Source organism: Oncorhynchus mykiss, chromosome 27 (genome assembly GCF_057628025.1).
Source record: "Oncorhynchus mykiss isolate SJ-2025 chromosome 27, ASM5762802v1, whole genome shotgun sequence".
Classification (NCBI taxonomy): domain Eukaryota; kingdom Metazoa; phylum Chordata; class Actinopteri; order Salmoniformes; family Salmonidae; genus Oncorhynchus; species Oncorhynchus mykiss.
In genome coordinates this window covers 13,244,008-13,262,472 of record NC_143048.1, presented here as the reverse complement: position 1 = coordinate 13,262,472, position 18,465 = coordinate 13,244,008, and the positions used below count along the sequence as shown (strand labels likewise).

The 18,465-nt window shown below is 45.8% G+C and overlaps 1 protein-coding gene and 1 pseudogene across 3 annotated transcripts in view; both read left to right on the top strand.

The window, feature by feature from the left end:
* Positions 1 to 11,675, top strand: part of LOC110507071 (serine/threonine-protein kinase SIK3 homolog) — a 56,186-nt gene extending 44,511 nt beyond the window's left edge. For both annotated transcript variants that reach the window (XM_036965869.2, XM_036965866.2), the window contains 9 exons: positions 3,968 to 4,087; positions 4,477 to 4,535; positions 4,771 to 4,874; positions 5,056 to 5,398; positions 6,742 to 7,442; positions 7,634 to 7,800; positions 8,077 to 8,206; positions 8,638 to 8,764; positions 9,354 to 11,675. In XM_036965869.2, the coding sequence (XP_036821764.2) occupies positions 3,968 to 4,087; positions 4,477 to 4,535; positions 4,771 to 4,874; positions 5,056 to 5,398; positions 6,742 to 7,442; positions 7,634 to 7,800; positions 8,077 to 8,206; positions 8,638 to 8,759 (1,746 nt within the window). In that variant the 3' untranslated portion in view covers positions 8,760 to 8,764; positions 9,354 to 11,675. The remainder of the gene's footprint in view (positions 1 to 3,967; positions 4,088 to 4,476; positions 4,536 to 4,770; positions 4,875 to 5,055; positions 5,399 to 6,741; positions 7,443 to 7,633; positions 7,801 to 8,076; positions 8,207 to 8,637; positions 8,765 to 9,353) is intronic.
* Positions 11,676 to 12,282: 607 nt separating this feature from the next.
* LOC110507550 (transmembrane protein 25-like) lies at positions 12,283 to 17,002 on the top strand (annotated as a pseudogene). Its single transcript, XR_016492655.1, has 9 exons — positions 12,283 to 12,456; positions 14,053 to 14,150; positions 14,334 to 14,707; positions 14,950 to 15,243; positions 15,412 to 15,525; positions 15,632 to 15,665; positions 16,118 to 16,221; positions 16,410 to 16,490; positions 16,749 to 17,002. The product of XR_016492655.1 is annotated as a transmembrane protein 25-like (transcript).
* The last annotated feature ends 1,463 nt before the right edge of the window (positions 17,003 to 18,465 follow it).

Genomic DNA, 18,465 nt, shown 5'->3' with positions numbered 1-18,465 from the left:
TGTATTGGATCATTGTCCTGTTGAAAGACAAATTTTAGTCCCAATAAGCGCAAACCAGATGGGATGGCATATCGCTGCAGAATGCTGTGGTAGCCGTGCTGGTTAAGTATTCCTTGAATTCTAAATAAATCACAGACAGTGTCACCAGCAAAGCACCCCCACACCATCACACCTCCTCCATGCTTTACGGTGGGAACCACACATGCAGAGATCATCCGTTCACCTACTGCGTCTCACAAAGACACGGCGTTTGGATCCAAAAATCTCTCTCATTTGGACTCATCAGACCAAAGGACAGATTTCCACCGGTCTAATGTCATTGCTCGTTTCTTGGCCCAAGCAAGTCTCTTCTTCTTATTGGTGTCCTTTTAGTAGTGTTTTTTTTGTTGCAGCAATTCGACCATGAAGGCCTGATTGTCATCTTAACAGTTGACGTTGAGATGTGTATGTTACTTGCACTCTGTGAAGCATTTATTTGGGCTGCCATCTGAGGTGCAGTTTTATATAATGAACTTATCCACTGCAGCAGAGCTATCTCTGGGTCTTCCATTCTTGTGTCGGTCCTCATGAGAGCCAGTTTCATCATAGAGTTTGATGGTTTTTGCAACTGCACTTGAAGAAACTTTCAAAGTTCTTGATGTTCCGCATTGACTGACCTTCATGTCTTAAAGTAATGATGGACTGTCATTTCTCTTAGCTTATTTGAGCTGTTCTTTCCATAATATGGACTTGGTATTTTACCAAATAGGGCTATTTTCTGTATACCACCCCTACCTTGTCACAACACAGCTGATTGTCTCAAACGCATTAAGAAGGAAAGTAATTCCACAAATGAACTTTTAAGAAGGCACACCTGCTAATTGAAATGCATTGCAGGTGACAACCTCATGAAGCTGGTTGAGAGAATGCTAAGACAGTACAAAGCTGTCAAGGCAAAGGGTGGCTGCTTTGAAAAATCTCAATTATAAAATAGATTTTGATTTAACAGTTTTTGGGTTACTACGTGATTCCATACATGTTATTTCAAAGTTGTAATGTCTTCACGATTATTCTACAATAGTACAAATAAAGACAAACCCTGGAATGAGTAGGTGTGTCCGAACTTTTGACTGGTACTGTAGATCCAAGGTGGGGGCACCGAGGGGGGTATCAAGAGGTTAGAGGTCCCTGGTCAGGGTAGGATGGGTATAGAGGGTTTAAAGGCAGGTTGAAGGGGATATTGGGATTGGCCACGGGTACTGATGTAACTAGTGGTAATTAGGAGTAATCCCATAGACTCAAGATTCAATGGTGACGTGGTCGGAGTAAACACTAGGCTGCTGGGTTACGGGAGTGAGTCAACACAAAACAAGCTGCTGTTGATGTTGACGGCACCTCTGCCCTCGGTCAGAGCTAGAGTTATCTCGGCACCCAAAACCACTTCAGCTATCCTTGTGCCAGATCTGTTTGTGCTGTCATGTCAACTCTTTGTCATGCCGAAAGGATAGCACAAGCAGATCTGGGACCAGGCTAGATATCAGTTTAATGTCAAGGCTGGGATGAGAGGTGGCGGAGGGATCTCCAAGGTCATTGTAACAGTGCACAACAAAGCAATAGCGAAAATAAACATTTGACAACTTCAGAACCGGTCTGTATTATGGAGTCAACAGAGATTTTAGAAGTGTAAGGAAGGACAACATGCCTTATATACAAACCTCATGGACTCTGAAATGTATTCAATTTAATTCAAAAAGCTTTATTGTCCATCAAATGTACATAAGAAGGAAATGGTATTTTGACATCAAATCTTATTTGCCACATGCGACAAATACAACGGGTGTAGACCTTACCGTAAAATGCTTACTTACAAGCCCTTTAACTCTTATTTTTCTTAATACTGCATTGTTGGTTAAGAAAATATTTACTAAATAAACTAAAGTAAAAGAGCAACAATAAAATAACAGTAACGAGGCTATATACGGGGTACCAAGTCAATTGTGTGGGGGGTACAGATTCTTTGCGGTAATATGTAAAGTTGAAGTCGGAAGTTTACATACACCTTAGCCAAATACATTTAAACACAGTTTTTCACATTTAATCCGAGTAAAAATTCCCTGTTTTGGGTCCGTTAGGATCACCACTTCATTTAAGAATGTTAAATGTCACAATAATAGTAGAGAGAATGATTTATTACAGTTTTTTATTTCTTTCATCACATTCCCAGTGAGTCAGATGTTTACATACACTCAATTAGTATTTGGTAGCATTGCCTTTTAAATGGATTAATTTGGGTCAAATGTTTCGGGTAGCCTTCCACAAGCTTCCCACAAAATTTGGCCCATTCTTCCTGACAGAGCTGGTGTAACAGAGGCAGATTTGTTGGCCTCCTTGCTTGCACATGCTTTTTCAGTTCTGCCCACAAATTTCCTATAGGATCGAGGTCAGGGCTTTGTGATTGCCACTCCAATACCTTGACTTTGTTGTCCTTAAGCCATTTTGCCACAACTTTGGAAGTATGCATGGGGGTCATTTTCCATTTGGAAGACCCATTTGCGACCAAGCTTTAACTTCCTGACTGATTTCTTGAGATGTTGCTTCAGTATATCCACATAATTTCCCTACCTCATGATGCTATCTATTTTGTGAAGTACACCAGTCCATCCTGCAGCAAATCACCCCCACAACATGATGCTGCCACCCCCGTGCATCACGGTTGGGATGGTCTTCTATGGCTTGCAAGCCTCCCCCTTTTTCCTCCAAACATAACGATGGTCATTATGGCCAAACAGTTATATTTCTGTTTCATCAGAACAGAGGACATTTCTCCAAAAAGTACGATCTTTGTCCCCATGTGCAGTTGCAAATCGTATTCTGTTTTTTTTTTAATGGAGGTTTTGGGGCAGTGGTTTCTTCCTTGCTGAGCGGCCTTTCAGTTTATGTCGATATTGGACTAGTTTTACTGTGGATATAGATACTTTTGTACATGTTTCCTCCAGCATCTTCACAAGGTCCTTTGCTGTTGTTCTGGGATTGATTTGCACTTTTGGCACCAAAGTATGTTCATCTGTAGGAGACAGAATGCTTCTCCTTCCTTGGCGACATGATGGTCCCATGGTGTTTATACTGGCACACTATTGTTTGTACAGATGTACTTGGTACCTTCAGGCATTTGGAAATTGCTCCCAAGGATGAACCAGACTTGTGGAGGTCTGCAATTTTTCTTTTCTGAGGTCTTGGCTGATTTCTTTTGATTTTCCCATGATGTCAAGCAAAGAGGCACTGAGTTTGAAGGTAGGTCTTGAAATACATCCACAGGTACACCTCCAATTGACTCAAATGATGTCAGTTAGCCTAACGGAAGCTTCTAAAGCCATGAAATCATTTTCTGGAATTGTCCAAGCTGTTTAAAGGCACAGTCAACTTAGTGAATGTAATCGTCTGACCCACTGGAATTGTGATACAGTGAATTATAAGTGAAATCATCTGTCTGTTAACAATTGTAGGAAAAATTACGTGTCATGCACAAAGCAGATGTCCTAACCGACTTGCCAAAACTATAGTTTGTTAACAAGAAATTTGTGGAGGAGTTGAAAAACGAGTTTTAATGACTCCAACCTAAGTGCATGCAAACTTCCGACTTCAACTGTACATGTAGGTAGGGGAAAAGGGACTATGCATAGATGATAAACAGTGAGTAGCAGCAGCCTAAACGGGGGGGGTTCAATGCAAGTAGTCCGGGTCGCCATTTGATTAGCTGGTCAGCGGTCTTATGGCTTTGGAGGTAAAACCTGTTAAGAAGCCTTTTGGATCTGAACTTGGATTGATTTGAGTCTCGTTTATCGTTGCATTCTATTGTCATTGGATGGGGCTATTCTGAGTGAACGTGACAGCAAATAATGCTATTCCTTATATTCCGGGTGCCACCGTCTTTCTTTGTGTGGTCTCTAACGACAATATGTTTGTGTGTTTGTGCGCGTATGTGTACCAGGAGTGTGAGCAGCTGCAGAAGATGTACGCTTGCCCCCAGGACGAGAGGCTGCTTGAGCACACACAACAACAGCATTTCCTGTACCAGCAGGAGCAGCAGATTCTACACCAGCAGATACAGGTCACTGTGACACACACCGTCATGGACACACACGCACGCACACACACACACACAGAGAACGACACGCGCACTGCATGGTTTGTATCAGCGGGAGCAGCGTTTTCTACACTAGCAGATGCAAGTCACCATGACACTAGCCTTGACATTTCTGTCCCCATCTCTTCTCTCTCTGAAAGCTTGCTGTTTGGGGTTTTAGGCTGGGTTTCTGTACAGCACTTTGAGATATCAGCTGATGTACGAAGGGCTATATAAATATATTTGATTTGATGATTTGATTTTGAAAGACACCATGAAAGGCTGGTCGATGTGACACAAATACAGTAAACACGTGCCATGATGTGTTCCTAAATAGTTTTTCCATTGTCTGAATCTTTCTCCCCCTTCTGCAGGCCCTGTCTTTGGGACACGGAGAGTGCCAGCCCAGTCACCTTACCCACCAGCTCCAGAGGTGAGAACACCACACACACAACAACTCTGAGCGAGAGACTAATGATAATCATTAGTGACTAAAAACAATACATTTATTTTTAGACACCTTGGTTCAAAATCACACACTCAATGGCAATTGTCTGCTAAACACATGTAGTGCAGCTCAGAGAAGCTCCACCAACAAGCCAGGCTTTTTGTGCCGCTCTATTAATGAGTGTTATTTACATCCCTGTCTGTTCTCTCCCTTCCCTCAGGTTGCGTATCCAGCCCTCCAGCCCACCGCCTACACATGCCAGCAACCACTTGTTCAGACAGACCAATCAGAGTCCCCCTCCAACAGCGATGATGCAGGGCCATGGTGAGTTCTAACTCCACCCCTTAGCCTTACTTGTCTTTCTTTATTAGACTAAAGGACGATAAAGGTCAATATGACTCAATTGTTAATGATCCCTTATTAGGACGAAGTGATTGTTGAAATTGCCAGTTTGTAGGTACAGTAGCTCTCTTCTGACTGACTGATCTCTCCCTCCTTCCCACAGGTGTGCCATCAGCGGTTCAGTACCAGCACGGCCCCGCCCTCTATCAGCCCTCCAGCGGGAGTCCTCCCCCTTGCGGCCTGCGCCCCGTCACCCTGCCTCCGCAGCAGCAGCCCTGCTCCTCCTCCCGTGGCGGGGGTGTACCCATGCCCCAGCAGCAGCCCTGCTCCTCCTCCCGTGGGGGGGGCGTCCCCATGCCCCAGCAGCAAGTGACTATCCAGGTGCAGGAGGTGGAGCTGGGAGGGGGCGGGGCCCAACAGCGCCAGCAGCATGCCTTCCTTTCCACGCCGTGCGCCCACCGGGTCCTGGGGAAGCAGCTGAGTGCAGACAACGCCGAGACCCACAGGTGACCCTCACACCTCTGCTCACTTTGTGCCTGAACTGGCATGCCTTTGCACATCTTTTTCTGCCAGCACTTTTCTTCAACTTTCATGTTCTTCAATTCTGTGTTTTGGACTTTCTTTGCGAATTCTTCCATTTCATTTTTCTCCCCACCTTTTTATTTTTCGTTTTCATAATGTTCACAGTTATTGTAGATTTCAGTCTCTCATACCTCAGTCAACCCTAGGAAACCATGTTCCTGAAGCCAAAAACTCACTCATCGTAGAGTTTTATAAACTGTGTTGCCCGTGGCACCCTATTCCCTATATGGTGAACCATTTTAGACCATGTGCCCTGATCAAAGTACTCTATATAACAGGGGTGTCAAACATATGGGCCCATCAGCTCATTCAATCCTGTCCTTTTGAAAACAATCTAGACAGTCGGGGATCATAGAAAATCCCAAAAGCGATGGATAGATGCTTATGTTATGTTTTGCACATTTTGCCTGTGAGGAAATATAACCAACGTTAGGTGTGGCCCTTGGGACCTCGGGGAAGACTGAATGCGGCCCGCAGGGAAAATTCTTTAGACACCCCTGCCATTTAGTGACACACAGAGTCTTACACCTGATAGGCTAGTGGACTTCAGACACATCCTTGTGGGTTTTTACATTGAGAAATACCGTTGTTACTAAAGTTTATTGATAACCCAAAACAACGTACTTGGCTGAAGAAGAAGACGTCACCACCTGAATCCTCCACTGAGATTGGCTGACTAAAATGGACGTAGGTGGTGGGATGACTGCTAACGGCAGTAGTGTCACCATACTGTAGGAGCTATAGGCAGCTCTGTACCTACCCAGTCTGTGTTGTATTTAGCCAAGCTTGGCAGTTACATCATCCTTTGATTTTCTTGTCATTTCCTCTGGAAAAGCTACAGCATTTGTGTGTATTTTACGGCTTGCACACCCCTCAGTGGACTTGTGACCTTTAAAACCGTACGGGTTTCTGTGCTGATTTTGACCCATAATAGCGGGGTTGCAACCACAGTGTTGCAGTTAAGTGTAGAAGAACATGTCGAACTGTATTGTCACTGTATCAGGTAGACATATTTGTGTTTTGTGACATACTCCTCTCATATTGTTCATAAATAACTCCTTTCAGTTTTATACTACTAATAATAATAACTGTCATGTTTTTCTTATATACTTCCTTAATCCAGAATACTATCTCAATGGTGTATTTCGTTTTTTTCCTCGAAGAACACTCTCAGTATTTGCTGGAGTTTGTGTTGGACGGTACATTTGGTTGCAAATGGCATTAGCTGACTATTCTCCCTCTCATCCCTGGGTCCCTAACTCCCCAGTCGCAGCCTCGGACGGTTCAACACATACGACCAGGCCGCCTTCAACAACCCCCATCTGTTCAGTGAGGGATCTCGGGCCTCGGGGGTGGTGGGTGGCTACAACCCCTACCTCCAGGGGACCTCCCTTAAGGTGCCAGGGATGGAGGCCTACCAGGGTGGGGTGGTCGGTGGGGCCGGAGGCGGAGGCTACGGGAGCCCCTCTGCCCTGCAGCAGGCTCTCCTCTCCCCCACCCCCCTGGAGTACCGGCCCCAGCAGCACGTCACCCCCACCCTACAGGGTCTCCTCTCCCCCCGCCACTCCCTGACGGGCCACGCCGACCCCCGCCTGCCCCCCCAGGACCTGGCCTCCTTACTGAAGAGGCAGAGCCCTCGACCGGCACCCCCCACACCCCCCAATGTGCCCCAGGACTACGGGGAGATGCTGCTGCGCCAGCTCGGCCAAGGGGAGTCTCTGGAGCCGGGGAGCCCCTACCAACACCTCCTCCAGATCATGCCCCTAGACGTCCAGCCCCCCAGCCTACCCCACTCTGAGAGCATGGAGGAGGATGACCTGCCGCCCGGCTACCATGAGGGCCTCCTGGCCAAGGCCCAAGGCTGTGGGGACGGCCATGACCTACTGGGCCCCCCCCGGGGAGGGACGCCCCCCTACAACTCCCCCACACACAGACACAGCTACATCAGAAGCACCACCACGACCAGAGGTAATGGCCAAGCAGGCTCAACCACAGACGTAGAACCTAGTCATTCTATTTCTGTAGTCTCAAACAGCTTTCACGTCACTGATTGTTAATATTTGCATGTGTTTTACACATTCTCCTGCTTCGGTTGCACAAGCTACAGTCTACATTGTTAACTTCAGTAATCCCTGCCTCCTCCTCTCCCCCCCTTCCAGACAATGAGCATGTTGACTGCAGGACCCAGGGGCAGCAGGTTATGGAGCAGGGCGTGCCTGACCATAATGGAGTGGGCTACTCCACCAGGGTCCCCCAGGGGGACGGCTATCGGCCCCGGGGCCAGCTACAGCGCCACCACACCATCCAGACCAGCGACGACGCCTATGTGAGTTTCTCACGGTGTCATAATGTGCTCTGTTTGGGACCATAGAAATAGAATGTACAGAATTTCTCAGCCTCTTATGTAGATCTCAAACGATTGGATAGTTTCAATGGATAGGTCTTAATTTACCTAGCCTATCAGAGGGCACGATGCACCGTGTTGCTCATACCTATCTTTTCAGATCTGTATGGCATGCCTAGGGGTAGGGACTAGGGGTTGATTTGGAATTGAACATTGCGTGCATTTATGTACTTAACGTGTCTTTCTGTACCTTCTCAGGACCAGGCCGAGCCCATGACTGGGATGAGCCTATTGGCTGGCAAGGCTCTGAGCTCCGCCCGCATGTCTGACATCCTCAACCAATCACCTCTGACAGGAAGCCAGCAGCTCCACCAGCGGGAAGAGTCGGGTCAGTGTCACATACACACACCAAATGGGTTAAAGTGAGTGAAACATGGCAGACTCGGTCAAATGTGAACTCTTTAAAATAATTTCTATCACATGACTAATGTATAGTGTAATATGTGTCATTTTAGTAGATGCTTCTATCCAAAACAACTTACAGGGTCAGCCATAGTAATACGCCGCCCCTGAAGCAAATTAGGGTTAAGTGCCTTGCATAAGGGCACACCGACAGATTTTCACCTTGATGGCTCGGTTATTCGAACCAGTGGCCTTTTGGTTATTGGCCCAACGTCCTAACCGCTAGGCTACCTGCCGCCCAACTGAGCCACGGTCATGCTCATGCATTCACAATACCCACCAAATACCTACCTTGAACAAGGAGGAGTTCTTAATTCTGACAGGCTGTGTGTGTGTATGTGTGTTTTCTCCTGGCAGTATGTGACGTGGAGGGAGAGCTCCACGCTGGAGCCTGCTACCCGTCGTCCTGCACCAGCAACATCCTTCACAGCTACAAACCCCCAGACCTGCAGTACAGCATGGAGCAGGCCGGGGTCTAGCACGGGTATGCACATGCACTTAATCTGCGTCCCAAATGGTGCCCTATTCCTTGTGTAGTGCACTACGTCTGACCAGGGCCTTTGACCAGTAGTGCACTATATAGGGAATAGAGAGCCATTTTGGACAATCTTACAGTATGACTCTGTTGCGCTACACTCCGTCTACAGTGAGTGAATGTCTGTAGCCAGACTCATGTCAATGGTTGTCCATACTGTTGTCACTGTTTGTTAATGCTGTTCTTAGATCAACTGTCAGTTAGTTAAACCTTAATTTTGCCAGGCAGGTCATTTTTGGCCTGATTCTCATTCACAGTACCGACTTTGTTGGTCAAGAGGTGAACATGATAAAGCACAGTACTTGAACTGTTAGTGCTCCTAGCTAGGGGATATCGAGGGTGAATCTCAATAGTATTAACTTGGTTCCTCACATCCTCTTTCACCGCCTTCTCTAAGTGCACTGGAGGAGAAGGACCGTGGGGAGGAACCTCAGATCTGCTCTTTCAATGTGTTTTGAGATGAGGGCAAGATGAGGGAAAGACAATTGGGATTCACCCCTAGCGTTAACTCTGTCCCTCTGTGTTCTCTCTCTCCTAGGAGCGTGTCCTGTGTATAAAGGTCCACATCAGCCACCTGTGTTGAGCAGCATCACGCCAAACCGCCATTGTCTGTCTGGAGGGGGCACTCTCTGTCAGTCCTGGGGGAAGGCAGGCTACCTGCAGGCTGCAGTCCGGGGTGGGTGGGAGGGGATTGGCTGGGTGAGGGGAGTGGGTCCAATGCCAGCATTCTGTTCTGCACAGCCATCTAGCAAGCATTGCCATCATTGGCTCTCTCCATTTCTGCTCTTCCATCCGATTGGATAGATTGGGCTCTGCCACCCCCATTCACTTCTTCCTTCCTACCCCTTGTTGTCCCCCTCCCCCAACTGTTGCCATAGCAACATACTCATGCACCTCAATGTCCCAGGCAGTCATACAGGCAAAATATATAGATCACATAAACATACACGTGCAAACACTCAGCCACAAACCCAAAGTATTCACACCAAGTCTGTGCGTGGGGATTCCTGTGAGGTTCTGTCCGCTCCTCCCTCTCCCCTCCGCTGTATTCCGGTGGACCATTCCGGAGCGGACTGTGATCTCAGATCCTATGAGGCTCTCTCTCAGAATGACCCATTACGTTGGGCTTGCGGGGATGGGTTTGGTTCAGGCTCAGGGGTGCTAAAAAAACAAACAATGGAGCTCAGTGACATCAAGGATTGCACAGCACAACCAGCTCTCATTTTTACATTTTATTTTCCTGTTCTGTCGTTCTTTTTCTTAATTGTTTTTAAAATTAATTTTTACGGCTAATGTTCATCTAGAAGTTATGATCATTATTGTTACTATTATTGTTATTACTGTTTACTGTAAAATAAGTTTTATTGTTATTATGATTATAATGACAATTATTATTAAAGAAAAAAAAATGTTCTGTGTTGCAAGGAGGACAACATTTTAGTTTTGATTACTTACGTAATTCTGCACTTTCAGTTCAATGCTATCTTTTATTCTTCTCCCTGTTCACCCTCTCATACTGCCTGTTCCTTTTCTCACTGTTCTTCCTTTTCTCCCTGTTCTCTCATGTTTTATGCCCTTCTCCCCCCCCTGTTCTTCATTCCATCCTTCCTCCCTCTTTTTCCACTCCCCATCACTCCCCTGCCCCCTCTTGTGACAGTGTGGCATTGTGGGTAGTTTTAACTGACATTCTTCCCCTTCCTCCTCTGTACAGCGACACCATGTATAGATTGCAATTTCTGTATCATATTTTTGGGGGGAGGTGTTGGGGAGGCATTTTTATATTGTCATTATTTTGTATTTTTGGATGTCTTCAGATGTCAAATTTCTTTTATTTTTTTATTTTGGGGGGAATATTGAGATTTTTAGCCAAAAGAGTACAGGGAGAAGTCTCCTTCATTGTCATAAAAAAATATTGTTCTTATTGTTTTATTATCGAGACACTTGAAGAGGAGAGTGATTATTTGTGTTACTTTTTATCATTTCAATCATTGATGCCGTTGCCATTGTTATCGTTCTCTGCTTTTTAGGGGTAGATTTTGCAGGCAAGGGGTTGTAGGGTGGTTCGGTGCTGGGAGTGCAGTAAATGAAATGGAGGGGAACTGTAATATAGCTGACATATCATCCCCATCATCATCATAAGACATTTAGAGGTGGAGAGAGAAAGAACCCTTCTCCTCTCGCTCCCCCAATCTGCAGTGGTACCCTCCGTCTCCGACCTCATCGCCCCCCTTATTGGCCGACACACAATGGACATAGCTTCTCCTCCCGACTCTGGCCCCGCTACGGCCACATCTCCAGGAGGAGACTACTACTCTGCACATGTGCTGCCTCCCTTTTCTATCTCTTTCTCGCTCTCTCATTCCCTCCCTTTGTCACATGATCAGCAAGTGAGACCTACTCCAGCCCCAATACTGGATTCAGTCCTCCATCGCTTCAGAAGGAGAGAAATTAGGAACTGACCATATGCTGAGCGGTCTTGAGTTTTGACCCCAACGCAGTATGTACAGTTCAGATAGTGAGCGTAGGGTTTGGGAGAATGATCCGCCCACCTATCCTCCCCCTTGTCCGCAAGGACTCCCAGTGCATCATGGTCCAGCGAGGGACTGTGTGTGTGTGTTGCTGATGAGGGACCACCTCCTCGTTTTCTTCTTCCTTATCTGTTTCTGTCTGACTTCCCCCTCATCGTCTGTAAACCAGGTCTCTGCTCGGCACCTGTATCCTATGTTCTCTTTTTCTATCCTTTCATTTTTTTAATATTTTTTTTTTAGTACAAAAATACTAAAGTGCAACAATGATTAAATAGAATTCCAACCAAACTGAGATGAATTAAATAAATATATATAAATAAATAATTTAAAAAGACAATGTGTTTGGGTGATGTTCGATGCGTTTAAGGAATCTGTATACCACCTGTGTGGAAAGTTTGCTTGTATTAATGCTTGTCTTTTGCCAGTCTGAATGTCATACTGATTGACTCGATACAAAAGATAGAAGTTATTGTAATGCAGTTGAGGAGAAGACTTAATGATGGTCAAACATGTACACCGACGGCAAACATCTTTATGCACTATTGTAACAGGGTTGCTTTCGATTCCAGTTCAATAAAGTCAATTCAGAAAGTAAACAGACATTCCCACTGGAATTGGAATTTCAGTTTACTTCCTCAATTGACTGCATTTAAAAATGATCAACCCTGACATATACTCCAGATTTGACAGTATGTGATACATTGGGCACAAACCTGAAATCCTCATGGGTGAGAAGAATAACTCCACTAGTTGTATTTGTCAGATTTAAGGAAAGGACCTCTTTGCCACTGACACAGGAGCACTGTAGGGATGAATGGGGATCATTTGGGTAAGCTATTGATCTACATCCCTCTACCTCGGTGCTGCAGTGCTCTGTGATCATCTTCTTTGGTCTGTCTGTAGAGCTGCACTGCAGTTGCTTTTCAGGCAACGGTAGCTGAGCACAGATCTATGGGAGCCCTGTAGTATTATAATAGAGGAGGGGCAGGCAGGGATGCTGCGATTGGAAGATGGACAAGAATTATGGATACATTTAGTCCCTGTGCCTTAAGACTGACACCTTGCCCCCTCATCACTCTCCTTCCAGCCATCTCGCCCACCTTGGAATACATGGTTAGTGGCTCATTAAATGACGGATGCATTGCGTAGCTTGTCCCTATTTCCTCTCGCTCCCCCTCTCCCCTTGTTATCTGTGTGGCGACAGCATGACTGCCTGCGTCAGCCACTAAATGCTTCTCGCTGCAGTCGGAGGATCTCGTGTGTGTGTGTGTGTGTAGTTGAGTGAGCCGGGGGGGTGGGGGTGGGGGGGGGCTGCCTATCGTCTCCTCTCCTCTACTACCCTACCCAGCATGCATGGAGGACCGACAGGCTGAATCATCCCACCGCCTTTCTATCGACTGTGCCAAGGTAACACTAACGAGAGAGAGGGAGGAATGGGGGAAGAAAGATTAGGACTGTTATGTGTTGTTTGTTGGTGTATCTGAGTTTGAAAGACTGCTGTGTGCATTGCTGTGTATGTGTTTGGGTGGGTGTGTTTTGAGACACTGCATGCATCCCTGCACAGCAGATTAAGTGTGTTGTGCAGAGTCTAGCCCACTCTTGTCCGTTACTCCCTTCAATCCATCGTGCCTGTGCTTGTTATGATGACAAGCTTCCACTCCTCTATTTACTAGACTGATTGCACAATTGTTGATTTGGGGAATACTATTCTCATGCCGTCAGCTTTATATGTTAATGTCATGCTTACATTCCTGCTTTAGTGGAAGGCAGTGACACATTGATCATGTGACTATGACCATCCGGGATTAATAGTATCAGGCGTTTTGTCATTTCTGGTGCCTTTTCACACATTCATTTGCATATGTGTGGCGTGAAATCCCGGACTTATTTTAAACAGGCCTGTGTTTTTAATCTACTGATAGAGACCTACTCAGAATTTACACTGCAGCTCCTCACAAATCAAATTTGGACAGCCAGCAAATTATTGAATACTTTGGATTCAGGGTCTATTTGTGAGGAGCATAATCAACTCTTGCTCTACCTCTCCTCGTCACTGTTCATTGTGTCTTTATATGCCTATGGTCCCATGTGGCTCAGTTGGGAGAGCATGACACTTGCAACGCCATTGTTGTGGGTTCGATTCCCACAGGGGACCAAAAACGAAAAAAGTATGGAAATGTATGATCTCACTACTGTACGTTGCTCTGGATAAGAGTGTCTGCTAAATTACTCAAATGTAAAAAAATAATTTGAAATGCACTTAGGCTATTTCTGTGTCTTTCATAGACTGTTGTATCCTCTCTGATTGGCTGTTCCTTTGTATTTTTTAATGGATTGTCCAAGAAGCTACTGCTCCTCTGTTGACATTCTGTTCACATTAGTTGTTTATCTGTCTCAACTTGTGTTCACCACATTCTCTTTGTCTCTCGTAGGGATCTATCCTCTTTATTCCGGTGTGTTTTTACTGTCTTCGTTCCAGTTTCTTTCCTTCTGTCAGTGTTTTCTTGTCTTTCTTTCTAGGGCTAATGTAATTCTTACATGTCAGTGTTCGCTCTCTCGCACTCTCTCCCTGTCTTGTTTCTGTCTGTTTGTCCACCTCTGTTTTTCTTGTCATTCTCTTGTCTGTGTAATCCCTCTATTCAGTCACTGGAGAGCAATCACTGTCCTGTCCTGTCCCGTCCGTCCGTCTGTCTGACTCTGTCTTAGCAGCTGGGTGTTGGTGGTCCTGTGGACGAGCATGGAGTGTCTGATGCAAGGGCCAGGCACCACTGTCCTGCTGCTACACACTTTGGCTAGCGCATGGACAGGTCAGTAACAAGACTGGATCATGGAAAATATACCACCACACAGTATACTACTCAGTACTTTATGAGTTACAATATATTGATTAAGGATAAAGATTCTCATGAGAAACAGATGAAAAGTACATTTAAATGGACACTGGGGTTCAAGTGCACATATTTTGAACATATAAACTTCTCTACATCCAGGTGCGATCGAACATGACCCCAAGATTGATGGACGGCATCAGGCTGCACTAACACTGAAAGAGAATGTCACCTACAAGTTCAACTGCCAGTCAGAGGGTTGGAATCCTAATGCCCCGCCCCTGCTGACGTGGTATCTCAACGGGAAGCGACAGAGACAGCCGGCAGACAAACGGACACCTGGGCGCCTGGTGATGACATCAGTGGAGGAGTCTGGGCTGCTCAAATCGGACTCCAAGAGCACCTTCTCAGCAACAGCACCTTCTCTCTGAGAGCCAGGAAGTGGGATACAGAGCTGGTGTGTGCCGCCTCCAGCCCTCGCAGTGGAGAGAGCTACAACTCCACCGTCACCCTCAAGGTGCAGTGACAAGAGGCTCGTTGAATGATCTACTGATGTGTTGTGGGGAATGTGTTTATATGGTTATATCTTGTGGCTGTTAAGGTGTCATAACCAAATACAGTATTAACCCCAGTCCTTCTGCCTACTCAGATCTTCTCATTGAATATCAATATCCAATATGATCCCACCACTGTAGGTTATTTAGACCCAGTAATATTGAACTGATGTGATGCTCAGTTTCCCTCTATTTGTTATGTTCCCATACCTTTTCTATCCCAGTCCTGCTGGAGATTCTGCGTGTAAACGCTCACTACACTGAAACCTCAGACCCTGGCCTCTCCCTGGTCCTCTTTGCCTTGGTACGGTCCAACCCTCCTGCCCACATCACCTGGGTGGACCAGTCTGGCCAGCTGGTGGCCAACACATCGGACTTCCTCATCCTGGACTCGCGGAGCTACCCATGGCTGACCAATCACACGCTGCAGGTCACCCTGAGCAGTCTATCAGGGAACGTCTCTGTGAACACCAGTAACAGTGTCGTTGCAGCTCAGAGCAACCTAGCTCTGGCAGGTCGTTATCACTTTTACCCTTTTCTCACTATGGTACCAAACCAGACTGTCTTGCAAAGGGTGGACGCGTAACCAGGCCACCTGAGCATAGCTTGGTTTGGCCCAGCTCGGTTCCACTCAATAGTGTGAAAAGCCCCTTTTTCTACTACAGTCCTGTATCTGTATTCTCCAGTGTTCCTCCAGTCCAGGGTGGAGGTGCCGGTGCTGGGCATCCTGACAGGGGGCGCAGTGGGCTTCATTACCCTTCTCATCCTCTGTCTTCTGCACAAGGGCAAGACCGTCATCGGTGAGACAGGGGAGCAAGGAGGGTGGGAGGAACTGTTGTATTTTCATGATTCAATGAAGGAGGTACTTTAAGTCTCTGAAAAATGTCTGTGCCTGTCCTTTTTCAGATGAGCCAGTCGAGATTATAATGGCGAAAAAATGGTAACGTACATTATTTGGCCAGTTTATCTGTTGTTTGTGTCAATTGTCAGCGTAGGTGTGGGTTTAAAATGTGTCTTTCTTTGAATATGAAAAAAAAAGGTAAAGTGGGAGGGAGTATGAAAATGTCTGCATTCACCACTACTGTAAGTTGCTCTGGATAAGAGCGTCTGGTAAAATGACTAAGATGTAATACCTACGTATTGTATTAAATGGTATATATTTATGCATGAGCATGCTCCTCTGTTTGTATTTACAGTACAGTATATAAGGCAAGTGTCTGTATAATAATATACTTTACATGTATGTATATGTATTCACTAGGAAACAAACGGAAGCACACAGGCCAAAACGGGGAGGGGCATACCTGAACTTATCCAAGAAGAGACTGATTTTCATTGCTTTGGTTTGCGACGGTGTGCACTAATGAATACACCCCATGATTCTTGTTTCAGTGTCGAATCACCTACTATGAAGGTAGACAAGATATACCTACCCAGAGAGAACATGTCTCTACCTTCCAACATGCAACTCAAGGACCTCAGCACCCTGCGTAAAGGTAAGACACTACTGCTGAGAGACAGATACCTCATTAGAACCGAGGTAGAAGTCTCATCAATGGTGCAAAGCAATTCCAAAACAGGAAACAGAGTGGCCATGTTGGTGCCCTGGGCATTGGCACCTGTCCCGGTGGTCTTTTCCATGACTCCATCCCATCTGTCATTCTACCTCCTCATCACTCTGTAGCACGAGAGGCCGCCAAACACCACCTTGGGGAAAATATGAGCTAGGAAGAGGAGGATCTGTCTGCTGCCTATGCTGTGAGGGGTAAGACGGGGTTCAGAAGTTTAGGGTTAGCTTACCTGTTGAATGGAAATTAGTTGGCCCACTCCACACTAATGTAATGTTACATATTTTCAGGCTGTTACAAAGGGTGGGTGGGTGGGTGGGTGGGTGGGTGGGGGTGTGTGTGTGTGTGTGTGTGTGTGTGTGTGTGTGTGTAACTATTGTTTGTGTGTATATACCGTGCACCACATATGTCCGTCTGTACATTGTTATAAAGTTTGTTGTTGACACCCCCTCCAGGCTTTGCCCGGTACTCCATGGTGGGCGACATCTAATAAGGTAAACAGCAAGAGCAGTGATGAGATCTCTGACTACTATGCCACAGTCCCACCACTGGGTGGTCAAACCACAGTTCAACCGGCCAATAAGAACCTGTGAACAATTGCCTGTCAGCCAATCTCATCTTCAAAAAGGACCAATAGAGATGCTGAGATGATTACAGGCGGAGACCAGCAAGAGAAACCGATCAGGGAGATACGATAGGTAGCTATCTCACTCTGGGTTTATCCAGATGAACCTATTACAGCAGGTAATCACATTCCAACTTGATTCAGTTAAAATCAGAAACCCAGAATATCAGGTCCTATGTTAATTGTTTAGTGTATTTCAAGCTGACTGGAATAAATCTGTAGCCTGGTCCTATATCTGTTTGTGCTGTCTCTCTGTTTGGTGTGACAATATGTCATGAGCAGATCTGGGACCAGGCTAATAACTCTGACTGCCATGAACTGAATCATCAAAAGGTGCAGTTGTAGAATCAAGTTAACGCATTTAGATGGCTCTAAACACCTAAACTGATGCTCCATGTGGGAAGTATACTGTGGCTCTAAACACCTAAACTGATGCTCCATGTGGGAAGTATACTGTGGCTCTAAACACCTAAACTGATGCTCAGTGTGGGAAGTATACTGTGGCTCTAAACACCTAAACTGATGCTCAGTGTGGGAAGTATACTGTGGCTCTAAACACCTAAACTGATGCTCCATGTGGGAAGTATACTGTGGCTCTAAACACCTAAACTGATGCTCCATGTGGGAAGTATACTGTGGCTCTAAACACCTAAACTGATGCTCCATGTGGGAAGTATACTGTGGCTCTAAACACCTAAACTGATGCTCAGTGTGGGAAGTATACTGTGGCTCTAAACACCTAAACTGATGCTCCATGTGGGAAGTATACTGTGGCTCTAAACACCTAAACTGATGCTCCATGTGGGAAGTATACTGTGGCTCTAAACACCTAAACTGATGCTCCATGTGGGAAGTATACTGTGGCTCTAAACACCTAAACTGATGCTCCATGTGGGAAGTATACTGTGGCTCTAAACACCTAAACTGATGCTCAGTGTGGGAAGTATACTGTGGCTCTAAACACCTAAACTGATGCTCAGTGTGGGAAGTATACTGTGGCTCTAAACACCTAAACTGATGCTCCATGTGGGAAGTATACTGTGGCTCTAAACACCTAAACTGATGCTCAGTGTGGGAAGTATACTGTGGCTCTAAACACCTAAACTGATGCTCAGTGTGGGAAGTATACTGTGGCTCTAAAAACCTAAACTGATGCTCAGTGTGGGAAGTATACTGTGGCTCTAAACACCTAAACTGATGCTCAGCAGTGTGGGAAGTATACTGTAACAGTGTTTTAGTTGGCTCTAAACACCTAAACTGATGCTCAGTGTGGGAAGGATACTGTACCAGTGTTTTAGATGGTTTACACTGACTGACAACTACCACATCTCTGGTCCTGAACGTCTCTAAAACGGAACTAAAACGATTGTATTTGGTACAAATCGTTCCTTGCTAGACCTCAGCTGAATCTGGTAATGAATGGTTTGCCTGTTGAACAAGTTGAGAAGACTAAATTACTTAATGTTACTTTAGATAGTAAACTGTTGTGGTCAAAACATATAGATTCAATGGTTGTAAAGATGGGGAGAAGTCTGGCCGTAATAAAG